Below are 12,734 nucleotides of genomic sequence, written 5' to 3' on the forward strand. Positions count from 1 at the left end.
TACTTGTCTGACTTCTACTTCCTGGCTTGTTGGTGAACATATTTTGATGCTTGAATCTACTTTGTTGTGCATGTTCATTTTTATCAGGCATCGGATTGGAAGTCTTTAAGGCTTGTGAGTTTCCTCGCTGGGTATGAGTATTAATTACTGTAAGGCTGTGTTAGCATACATTCAGTATTCTCAATGTGACAATTCTTTGAATTTTCTCCAGAATCTTGAGCAGTGGACGTTGAGACAGTCCTGGCTGGAGCTCCAGCTCATGATCAAACAGTGCTTGAAGGACCCTGTGAGTATATATTGACAGCACACGTGTGAACTGAATAGAAAAGCAGAATGTCATTGGTGCTTGAGAATCAAGAAGTGTGTAGACAAGTTAGCTTTCTTTTTCCTGACACTAGAGCTCTGGTTCTGTGGCCGAAATGAATAATTTGCTGGACAATATCGCAAAGGCAACGATAGAAGTGTTCCAGCAGTCTGCAGACCTAAATAATAATGCCTCCAATTCCGGCATGAGCCTCTTCAACCCAAACACTATTGGAAGCGTTGATCCAAGTAGCACAAGACAGAATGGAATAAAGACATTCTTAAGGTATTTATAGTTTTGTTGGACTACCGTTGATATTTCATATGTCACAATAGTCTTGATTAGCATAATTCATTTTTTATTAAGCTTCAGGAAATGTAAGGGAAATAATAACTTACAAGTGACAGTTCCTGTTACTCAGCCAGGTAGGAGGGAAAAGTGGGGTGAGTGATGTCTTGGCACGTTACATTTTTTGTTGTAGGTCCAGATACCTCAGTGACACAGATGGACTTAAGTTTGATGTGTAGTATCTCTGTCTTTGGGTCATTCATTAAGTATAACACACTATGTATGTGTCTTTAATGATAGTTTTGTACAAATACAGTAATTTGCATTTCATCATGAAAGACAGATTGGTTTGCATGTTATCATTTTGGTAAAAGGTAAATAGGGGGTTTTAGAATTTAAAGATCGCTTATTCCTTAGCTTGAACACAATTCCATTGCATATCATCCCCATGACTGAAACGTATAGTGTTCATAGAGAGAACATATGGTGTTTCATGGTCAGAAAGGCAGGATCCACGAGTCACTGAAAACAGTTTACAATGCAAAAATGCCTTTCCAGAAGAGCACCTTTTACTCCTCAGCAGATGTGGGTATAAAGCGTCAGCAGATGCCTGGTCTTTGGCAAAAGGAGAAGGTGCAGACATGAAATGAGAACTCTAGTCTGTGCCTTATGCACCTGTGTTTGACTGTGGCGTCTGCATCGTCTGTGAGAGCAGAGGCAGCTGCGTGCTCGGGTGTAACGCCTGTTTCTGATTTTAGTTCCTCTGAACGCAGGGGTGTGTGGCTGGTGGCCCCCCTCATCGCCAGGCTGCCAACATCTGTGCAGGGAAGAGTGTTGAAAGCCGCTGGGGAAGAGCTGGAGAAGGGGCAGCACCTGGGTTCCTCTTCAAAGAAGGAAAGAGATAGGCAGAAGCAGAAAAGGTACGCTGGCAGGTGCCTCTCGTCAAGGCTGGCATCCGAAGGACCAGGAGGAAGCCTAGAAGCCTCCATCACAGTCACATCGCAGCCACCTCCACAGGGTGGGGCTTGTAGAACGGCCAATTCTCTGTTTAGCAAGGATCTGTATAGGGCACCAGGTCCCATCCCTGCCTGTGTGTCCAAATAACTGCAAAGCTATTGAAGTACACGGGCTTGTTGTTAATTCTGACCTGCTAGACCTTGAAATAATTACTGATTTTCTAAATTTAGGCACCTTGTTGTAGATTCTTGATTAAAAACTAGCCATAACAACTGCCAAAACTATTTCATTATTTCATGCCCAAGAAATGGTTTCACATCATTGTTTTTGAAGAACAGATCATCGTATTGAGGATGAATATTCATACTATACATTTGAAGTCCAAGAAGTTTTAAAGAGAACAGTCATAATTTCTTCATTCTATAAACTTAAAGGTAGAGCTAATAATACTACCACAACTGGTAGTATTTATTGGCTACCTACACGGCTCCTGATTCAGACATTTTGGCATAGACCTGTTCTTTAGGAAAATGTTCTTTTCACTATATCAATCAGTTTGCCCAATGTTCTCTAATGGGAGATACCTTGTTAACATGAACATTGTAAATAGAATTTTGCCCCCTTTCCAGCGGAGGCCTTGGGCAGTGTCGGGGCCTGGCACACAGTGTTTCTAGCAAGCATCTTGCTTTTTGGAGGCCTCAGACCTTGTTGTGCTCCCCCCTAACTTTACCAGACTCTGCTGTTGGCCTTTGAGAAATATACAGCCAAGAACCACAGGCCTCCGAAATAGTCAAGGTTCACAGAGAACCACTTCCTAAGGAAGAGTTTTCTCTGAGCAATTTCTCCGGTATTTTTTGTTTGTTCTTTGTTTTGTTTTTCTCTGCATACATTTATATTCTTTGTCCTGTATATTTAAAAATTTCCCCCTAGTAACAGAAAGCAAGTTCATCACATACCCTGTACATTTCTGTTGCTTTGGGATTCCCTTCCAGAGCAATAGAGAATTGTCATTTATAAGCTTTACCAGTGGTTTTTAATCTTGCCAGTACAGGAAGGTGTCACCTTCCCAAGTGTTTTCTGGTGCTTTCCCACCCTGTCCTTTATGTAGTCGTAAATAAACAAGAGCAGTGAGTGAGTCTACTGGAAAGAGCAGCTGTTGCAGCAGGGGCAAGCCATTCTTTCTAACTAGCTCTGTTAATACTTCCTTTGCAGCATGTCTCTTTTGAGTCAGCAACCTTTCCTCTCGTTGGTCCTTACCTGCCTTAAGGGGCAAGATGAGCAACGGGAAGGCCTCCTAACATCTCTGCAGAATCAAGTCAATCAGGTAAAGTGTGGAGTACTAAACTCGGCCAGTATCTTTCTGATGGTATTCATTATTTCCCTTTTGTGATTTCATGATAGTGTCCTAATGTGACATTAGATTAATGTTCTGTCACTGAGATGCTAAGAAACACAGTCCATGTCCCATTCTGCCTAGCATCATGGTCACCAGAAGGCCAGCAAAGCTTATACTAATTAGGCATTGAGAGATATGTAAAGACTATAAAAGTAAGTTGTTGCACACTGCTTAGCAGCTAGCTTACCGATCTCTGTTGGGCCTACCTAGAAGCAAGGAATCAAGGAAAGATGTCAGATTGGTTTTGTGAGTTGGATTATCCTGACACAAAGTCAGGTGAACCCTGCCTGGTGGCATTAAACGAGAGCTGATGACATGCACAAGGGCACCAGGCTTACTCGGTTTCCTTTGTCATCACACCCACACTTTGGACAGGTCTTTTCTCTGTCTAGCTTCCAGAGGGAGCCATTTAAATACAAAGCACTCAGGGTTCTCTTCATACCTAGACTACAAATGCCAGGGCTGAACTGATAGAGCCACTCCTGATTGGGCATTTGCTGTCTCTTCCAGTGGGTTTATCCTTTCCTTCAAGCCTCTGTGGGCTGTGCCAGTGTTCTGGTTTAGGTGGCTGGGTGCTTCCTTCTTTTGTTGCCTGGAAGGATCCCTGTCAGATGTTAAGCAGACCAGCTCTGCCCTTTCTGCGAGTCTCAGTTTACCTTGCCTCCCTTTGTTCTTGCCATAGGCATATCTGTTTGGCTTTTTTCCCTCTCTCTCTGTGTGTGTGTGTGTGTGTGTGTGTGTGTGTGTGTAGGTAAGACTCTCTTCTCCCAGCTACCCAGGAAATTATAAAATAACTGGGATTTTGTCTGTCTGGAAGAAGAGGAAGAGTAAAAAAAATAATAATAACTGTTAATGTTTAAGCTAAGAAGTGTTAGCTGTTACTGTAGAGCTTCATTTTAAACCTGTAAAAGTCATCATAGCAAAGAACAAAGGGATTTCTGTTGTTATTCTTTGTTTGTTCCCAATCTTAGATTTTGAGTAACTGGAGGGAAGAAAGATACCAAGATGATACGAAAGCCCGTCAGATGATGCATGAGGCCTTACAGCTCCGCCTGAATCTGGTAAGGACTGTGGCAGACCCATTTCTGTCACACCTCTCTCTGTGTGAAAGTAATACCAGCTTTCAACATCTGTGGACAGAGTCTGCATGACAAAGGGAAGCCTTCCTCTTTCTCACTCTGTACCTACTTCCTTTTCTCTTAAACCTTCTGTTTCCTTAGCTGCCATCCTTCCTGTCTGGGTTGAATTCTAGACAGTAGAGTTTTAAGCACCTTTTTGTGTTTTCTACCAGGGAGTAGAGGCTCCGTCTGGCAGATCTCCCCTCCTCCTCCTGTGCAGTGCTAAGGGGAGGTCCGTCAAACCTTTAATAGGAGTGTTGGCTTTCCCTGTGTTTTATTTTACAACCATAGAAATCTGTCAACTCTCAATTTTTCTCAAAGACATTCTGTTAAATTGATCAGAAAAAAAAAGGACAAACCTCACAAGAATATTTTACAGAAATCTGAAAGTTTCAGCATGTTTTGTGTTCCCTTAAATTTCCTCTTGATATATCCTGACCCTGCCCTGGGCCATTGCTTTTCTGGCTTTTGGCAATTCTGACCTCCCTGGGCACTTGTTCACCTCACCTTCAGCACTCTGACCTCTCACAGGAGCTGGTAGACCTGTGACACTACCTTCTCCTCCTCCTCATTCCTTCTGCGTTAAAGGGCATCTCCAGGGATATTATAGTGGCAGGCTCAGACGCAATAATAATCGAATATCACACAATTGAAGGTGATGAGACAGAGTTTTGATGCTATTCAGGTTTAACTGCAGTTATGTCTAAAACTAAATACCATGAGAGACTGATGAGAAAAGAAAGCTAATTTTGTGACTGCCCACATTCAAGTGTTACACTTTCTGTTAAGTTTTGAATGCCTAGCCTCTGTGGAAAGAACCATAAACCGTGATAACCACATAGCTAGAGGCGACGGTTATAGGATAATCCATAGTGTGGCTAGCAAGAACCAGTTCTTAACATCACTTCTGGTTTAACAAATCAACATTTGGGCACATATGGTACTAGGGGTAGCAATACAAAATCTTTATTGTATTTTGTATGCTAGGTAGGAGGAATGTTTGACACGGTACAGCGGAGCACGCAGGGGACCACCGACTGGGCCCTCCTACTCCTCCAGATAATTACTTCGGGAACTGTTGACATGCACACTAACAAGTATGTTGGGTTTTTGTTTTGTTTTATTTTGTTTTTTATCATTTTATACCTTTTTTTTCCCCCTGCATGCATGCATGGTACAAGCTTTTGCATACTGACAGGAAATTCTGCCGCTTACTGATTTAGCTGTCATTAAAAACTTAGCACTGTCAGTAGAAATGCTTAGGTAATTCTATGTGTCCGGGTTTTGTTTCTAAGAATAAAATGGGGTTTTCTTTCTTCTCAGTGAATTATTCACAACGGTTCTTGACATGCTGGGTGTTTTAATCAATGGGACCTTGGCTTCTGACCTATCAAATGCTTCCCCCGGGGGATCAGAAGAGAACAAACGTGCATACATGAATTTAGTAAAGAAACTGAAAGTAAGCTTGTGATCAGCCTCTACTCTGAAATCACGTTGTTTATGGATTATTGTCTAATTTCCTCCTCATTAATCTACATGTGTAGCTGATTCAACAGATTGTGGTTATTTGTTATTGTGCCTACTCTGTCAGTCCTTCAAAATTACAAGCATTGTATTTGAACAGTTTTTCTCTGAAAAGGTGTACTCAAATAAAATGTGTTTTAATTTTTAAGGATTTTAAAAATGCATTATCAGATATCTAACCAAAACTCTAGTGTCAGATTTCCTTTGAACCCATGCTTGGATTTACACATGGAAGTGGGAAAAAAAAATGAGCTCTGCATTGAATTTGTAAATCCACTAACAGTCCTGGACATGAACGGCAAATAGACATTGCAAATATATAATCTGAAGACGTTACAGTAAAAAAAGCTGATGGTTACCTTGCGGTGTGACCCTGGATACGGGAAAGTGTCCGTGCGGCAGCTCCTGCTGTGTGACAGCAAATGACACTGGCGTTTTGTCATTTCAGCACTCTGATTTGTCATGGAGAACAAGACTGCCTTTGTGTGCACCCTGATTTTCTACTTGAATAGAAGAAATGAAACATTTCACCAGTCCAATTTGCAGCTGTTCCATAGACTGTGCTAAGGACTAAAGACATACTAGCCCTAAAATAGGAAATGTGTCACTGGGGAACTTCCTTCTTGTTAGCTTTTGCTTCATTGTAAAGTCAGAATGTTTGCCTCACTTCTCTCTTGCTTTGACATTTTTTTTCCTCTCTTTCTTCTAGAAAGAACTAGGAGACAAGAGGTCAGAAAGCATTGACAAAGTTCGACAGTTGCTGCCTTTGCCAAAGCAGACCTGCGATGTCATCACGTGTGAACCCATGGGTTCTTTGATCGATACAAAGGGAAACAAAATTGCTGGATTTGACTCTATTGATAAAAAACAGGCAAGAGTAAATGTTTTTCCCTCATATATAAATATATCTAGTTATAGAAGCCAAGTGACTTTTCTTAATTTTCAGTGGTATAATTTTTGTCATCAAAGCACAATAGCTATTGGCATTGCAAAAAAAATAAGCCATTATCTTCAAAGATCTCCAATTAAAATGCTTATCTGGACTTCAGGGTATTTCTAGAATTTACCAAAAACTTAAGTAACAGCTTAGTATAAGAAATAAAAGTAAAATAAAATTATTATTTTACATCACGATAGGAAACAAGCTATGTTTATATAAGAAAATGTGTGTTGATAAGAATTTTCATTTGCTGAGTAAGCAGTATTTAGTAAAACTTGTGTTACAACACTACATAGTCTCTAAGAAGCAGTATTAGATGGGCATTTGCTTTCTATACGACGCTTTGGAAGGTTCTTTAAAATAACAGAAAGGCCAGCCTGAGTAGCCATTGGCACTGCAGCAATGGAGATGGTGGAGGGAATCCCTGCCCTTAGGGAGAAGTAGATGCATTTTCACATGCAACGGGACGTGCAGGTCGTGGTGGCACCAACAGGGAATGGTTTAAGTCACACAGGCAGAGGTAGTTAGAACAGGGGTCCTACAGCAGTGGACACAGACCATCCTGACAGACTAAGTTATACAGAAAAGTATAGGACCGATGGGGAAAGTTTAAGGAAAGGCAAGAAAGGTGACAGGTAAGAGGGAAAGCCATGCCATCAGAATTCAGAGTTAACCCAAATGCCATAACAGTGTGTCCATGGGAGGGGAAAACCAGAAGTCACAGTAAGGGTGACTTGGGCTTCTTTCAGAAGGCATCCAGGAGCCATTTAGATGTGAGTTCTACTCAGGAGAACGATTTCATCACATGGCAGACAGCAGTGGGTGGTGACATTACTGGTAGTGTTAGAAGAAGTCACACTTAAAGAGGAAGACAGACAAAAACAGATATACTCACATGGGGGGCGGGGTACCCTGACCTTTTGAGGAGAAATGTCTTTAAATAGGTATACTTGCAAAGCTACCCAGAAATGTTACCCATTAGTATTACAAATAAAAGCATTCTATTTTTCAGAAACAAAATTGAATTCCTTACCTGGATCCAGTAAAGATACCTTGGAATTGAAAGACTTCATATGTGTTGTACCTGTTTCTGTAATTAAGTTTCTCCCAAAAAATTTTATTCAGAGAAAGCCACATACATGTACATGAAATACATACTAAGTTGAGCTCATATAGGTTGGATTGAAGAGAATATGAGTCCGATCAGAGGCAGACTATATATTGACTTTTAAATCTTGTATAATACTAAAAATAATAGATTCCTGAGATGGTTCTAACAGCAACTTTACAGGATACTTGAGAAATTATATTTTCTACAACATACTTGAATGAGAATGTCATTTTATACTAAAATACTGTAGACTACTTTTAGATGCCTCAAGGAGTGTCAGGTGGTACAGAGCACTGGAGAACTGAACTTGCAAAGTCCTGAACCCCAGTTCACACTGCTTAGATGAACATTCGTGTCTGCTGAGTTCCCTTAGCTCATTCCAACCTTCCAACCGCACGCTTACAAGCTTGCCCTGTGAGTTGGGGACAGGCCAGGTTGTGTTGTCACAGAACATTCTTTTCCCACAGGGTCTCCAGGTCTCTACGAAGCAGAAAGTGTCCCCCTGGGACCTGTTTGAGGGTCAGAAGAACCCAGCTCCTCTGTCCTGGGCCTGGTTCGGCACTGTCCGTGTGGACCGGAAGGTGATCAAATATGAGGAGCAGCACCACTTCCTTTTGTACCACACGCACACCATGCCCAAGCCCCGAAGCTACTACCTCGAGCCACTGCCCCTGCCTCCTGAGGAGGAAGAGGAAGAACTCACGTCTCCAGTTTCTCAGGAACCAGAAAGGAAATCAGCTGAGCTGTCAGATCAAGGAAAAGCTACAGCCGATGAAGAGAAGAAGACAAAGGGAAGGAAGCGTAAGACAAAATCGAGCTCACGCATCGATGTGAGTGGGGCGTGTAAGGAAAAGACGGGGTCATCATGGGCACCTAGTGTGGGATTTAACCCATGGCCGAACTCTACACCTAGAAACATTACAAAGAACGCTAGCAGCTTTCTTACGTAGAGTTTCCTAACAAGTGTCTGTACTAATGAATGAATTCTCATAGGTGACAGATAGAAAGCTTTTCATTTCCCACCGACCACTTTCTTTGGGGATGGGGGTGGGGGTGGGGAGGAGATGTGGGATTTGTTTCTACATAACCCCAGTTGCCCTGGAACTGCTTTGTAAACCAGCCTGGCCTCAACTCAGAGATCTGCCAGCTTCTGCCCCACCTGGTTCACTCTGTGCTTTTAACTTCAAACTTCAGTAATGAGTCATATTATTGAGTTAATAAGCTTCATACTTTCCCAGGATTTGAAACTTTTAAAGAAGAATGTGATTCTACTTTTAAAAACACCTTTATTAATAAGTATGCCTAAATATTTTATTTTGAATGATTGGTGTTTGCAGTGAATTAACATTTTAGAGTTCTTTCTACTTTTCTCTGAATGAATTTGTATCTGATTTACCCAAAAGAGTGAGCCTAAGATTTCCTTCTTTGCCATTGTATCTAATACCCCTCGTTATTCTTTAACCTATTTTCAGATTTTATAAAAAGATAAAATAAACCTAGCGTAAAATCATCTCACATTTTCCTCTTACTTTTTAAATACTTGATATCTATTAGATAATTCAGAAATTATTCTATAGTATATGAGATGCATTATTTAAGATAGCTTTCTTGTTTGAAATTATTTGGGTTTACTTTAGAGAAAGTTTCAGAACATTTTCTGTAGAATGTAAGGATGTTCTTGATTGGCAGAGAGGAGGCACACAGAGTTCATGAGCAGTTGTCATTACATTTACCTGTGCCAACACTGAATTGTGCTTATTCTTGGAGGACAGCTTGGTGATTAATACTTTTAGAGATGGCTGCTGTCACTTTCAGATGCCACTTTAGTACTAGTGCCTTCTCTCAAACCTGGGACTCCCTGGCTCTCCAAGCCACATGGCTGAGGGTGGCTTTTCACATACAAAAGCCTTACCTAAATATATTTACAATCCTCCTCCCGAAGTTACCTCTTCCCCGTCAGATTACATTTTTTTTGTAAAATCGAAGGATACTGGGATTTTCATTGTCCTTCATCCTCTAGGGCCAAGCTAGAGAAAGGATGGATGATGAGGGAGTTGAGACTTTCTGGTATGATCTTTGGGTTCTGTCTGTGCTATGAGGAGGAGAAGGCCCTTGGGGAATGGCTATTTTAAGTGCTGCTTTGAAAATTGTGGGTAAGATACTATTGAGGCCTTGATATGATAGCACTATGGGGTTTTCTTTCTCAGTTCTTATCCTAACCCATGATAAGGCCTTCCAAGATGAGGCCAGCAGGACACTCTGCAGCCGTTGTCTTCTTTTAGTTATAGGCATTGTTCAGTGTTAGTATTAGATAATTCACTTGGATATTATTATCATCATCATCATCATTATCATCATCATCATCATCAATGTCTGCTGTAAGGAACATACTTTTTTCTTTCTTTTTTTGGTGATTTTGGTGGAAAGATGGTAACATAGATTGAAGTTAGGGCTTCATATGTGTTAAGTGAATATTATTGAGCTAAGTACTTTTTAAATCAAAGAAAAAAATTAATTTGATGAGCATTTTTAAGGAAATGGGTCACCATTTATATTCTCTCCCCTTTCATACAAAAATAGCCTTGAATTCTGGGACAGGATCATCTCATGTAACTGAATAAGAAGAATTTATATTGATTAACCATGTGTGGCATATTCAAGTTAATTTGTTTCTTAACATTTCTGTTGAAGGAGTATCAACAGACCAACTTATACCGAGTGCCTCCCAATTACTCCCCCATGTCCTCCCAAATGACGCATCATCCGCAACCTGCACTGTGGGGTTACAACCTGGTGAGCCAGCCTCAGCAGCCTAGCTTTTTCCTCCAGAATCCGTCTCTGAATCCAGGTGGGTATGAGACAGGTAACCCCGTGAGACCATTCTGAGCAGCGACGTGAGGTTCTCCTTGCTTATAACCTTTATCCTCTACAGGATGAGGGTTTCTGGTACTCGGTTCACATTTTCATAACTCACAACCCTAACAATTTGTTTTTCTTCTCCGAGATAAGATGAGGCTGCAGCTAGACCCAGTAGCGTGCTTCTGTTGTCCCAGCTACCACAGTAGAGGAGGATAGGACAGGAAAAAAATCAGTGAGCATTGGCAACATAGCAAGAACTTGTCTTCTTAAGGAATGTTCATAAGTAGCTGATTACAGGCATGGATTGTAGAATTTGTCAGAAGGAGATTGAGCTGCCTAAAGTCTGAGCTACTAGACATAAAGTTGATAAGTCTCATGTTTTTATTGGCTGTAATTCCCATGTGTGTTTTAAAAGATCAGACAGTATTGTAGCTTCCCTCTCTTACATTGTAAACTGTAAAATGGAATCATGGAGCAGCTCAGAAGTTTGGTTTGGCAAGTAGAGTCACATACTAACACACAAACTACCACATCCATAGTAATTATTCCTGATTATAGTAGTGTTTGGTTTAAGCCCCAAGTATATCTTGTAATGCAAATGAATATTTTCCTAGATAGAAATATTTGCTAATTAGAAATTAGTTTAATGGGAAAATGTTTTTATAGGAAGAAAAGAAGTTTAATTTTATGCACCTACAGATATGTGCACATATAACTACATATAACTATGTTCATAACTTTTACCTATATGTACATACATGTGCTTTTACATTTAATGGAAAATATGTTTATAGCCTTTATGCCATGGCTCACACAGTAGGCAGGTTCAGGACATGAGCTTAGCATCTCCTAGGTCCTTTACTTGATGCTTTCTAAGCATACAGGTTCTCCCATCTACAGAGTTCATCACCTGTCTCCAAAGGGTTTGTGCTGATACTACTTTCACATTGATGTCCAACCTAGCCTGCTGGTCTGTTCAAAGTTGTAGTATTTACCCTCCTCCTGGTCTGTGTTTCTCTCCCCTTCTTTCTGTTGTATAGCATCGGTAGCTTGAATGGCTTCCTTTGTCACTTGTCTTCACACTCCAGACTGTAAACTCTATGAAGATGGGTACTTTTGCTCTTGTCTTCACAATGATGTCCTTACAAGTTAGAACAGTGACCCAGTCTTAAAAATAAACATTGGTGATGCATGCCTGTAGGTGTTCAGGAAGCTGAGGCAGGAAGATCACCTGAGTTCAGGACTTTCGAGGCTGTATAAAATGACAGCCAGTGAGTCCTTTTATCCACAAGCACATATCTTGGGCACCTGGCAGCAAAGACTTAAACAAGTACTAGGTCCCTAAACAAGTACTAGGTCCCTGAGATTTGCCAGTATATTAAGAGGGTTAGGGTTAAGGTTAAGGGTCCTGGGTTTGAAGTCTAACATGGAATACTGGACAAAAGGCTGAGGAGGAAAAAGATTCACGTAATGGTGGGGGGCATTTGCCAGGATCATCTTATTCACTGACACAGCCTGAAGAGACAGAGAGCAATTGTAATGGTTAGACTGGTGTATATCAGCTATCAGCTAGTCTGGGGCTTACCAATTCTGCCATACTGCCCATTTTGGAGCAGTTTACAGGCCTCAGTTGGTTCCTGGGTAGTGTCTGTGAAGTGGAAATCTTCTTAGACAGATACAGACTATGGATAGGAGATAACGTTAAGAAACGTAGGGGGAAAATCTTTATGTTGCTTATACATTTGAAACTTCCAGACCTATGGTCCTGGACCTATAGTCAGGGTCGTGGTCAAAAGAAGTCTGAAGACCCTCCTGGGGAAGGAAAGAGCCCACCCTCAGGGATAGGTAGCAGGCAAAAATCTTAAGCTGTTGACTAACAGGAGTTCTTATCTAGAGTCCATTTGACCTGTTACAGGTGGATCCCAGTCAGGAATCCCTGAAGCTCACATAAAATTGAAAAGTTGCAAAAAGAGATGAAGTTTAAAATATGTTAGTATTATCACTGTGATCTGTACTGAAATCCTCTTTATAGAAAAAGCAGCAGCTAACAAGTATCTATAAACAGCTGCAGTAGACTCATGCTTTTGAGCCATAGCAAGAGCTTGTGTACCTAGAGGGATGGTTTTGGGTTAAAAGCATTGTCTTAGTCAGGGTTTCTATTCCTGCACAAATATCATGACCAAGAAACAAGTTGGGGAGGAAAGGGTTTATTCAGCTTACACTTCCATACTGCTGTT

The 12,734-nt window shown here is 41.0% G+C and overlaps 2 protein-coding genes across 3 annotated transcripts in view; one reads left to right on the top strand and one right to left on the bottom strand.

Moving 5' to 3' along the window:
- Positions 1-6,177, bottom strand: part of P2ry12 (purinergic receptor P2Y12) — a 45,562-nt gene extending 39,385 nt beyond the window's left edge. For both annotated transcript variants that reach the window (XM_029474963.1, XM_021157449.2), the window contains exon 1: positions 5,947-6,177. The gene's annotated coding sequence lies outside the window, so the exon portion shown is untranslated. The remainder of the gene's footprint in view (positions 1-5,946) is intronic.
- Positions 1-12,734, top strand: part of Med12l (mediator complex subunit 12L) — a 313,727-nt gene that overhangs the window by 260,181 nt on the left and 40,812 nt on the right. Inside the window, exons 30-39 of the mRNA XM_029474961.1 lie at positions 212-286; positions 399-589; positions 1,351-1,512; positions 2,762-2,873; positions 3,917-4,006; positions 5,051-5,160; positions 5,387-5,522; positions 6,297-6,458; positions 8,106-8,468; positions 10,330-10,486. Coding sequence (XP_029330821.1) covers positions 212-286; positions 399-589; positions 1,351-1,512; positions 2,762-2,873; positions 3,917-4,006; positions 5,051-5,160; positions 5,387-5,522; positions 6,297-6,458; positions 8,106-8,468; positions 10,330-10,486 — 1,558 coding nt within the window. The remainder of the gene's footprint in view (positions 1-211; positions 287-398; positions 590-1,350; positions 1,513-2,761; positions 2,874-3,916; positions 4,007-5,050; positions 5,161-5,386; positions 5,523-6,296; positions 6,459-8,105; positions 8,469-10,329; positions 10,487-12,734) is intronic.

The sequence above is a fragment of the Mus caroli genome, chromosome 3 (assembly GCF_900094665.2).
Source record: "Mus caroli chromosome 3, CAROLI_EIJ_v1.1, whole genome shotgun sequence".
NCBI lineage: Eukaryota > Metazoa > Chordata > Mammalia > Rodentia > Muridae > Mus > Mus caroli.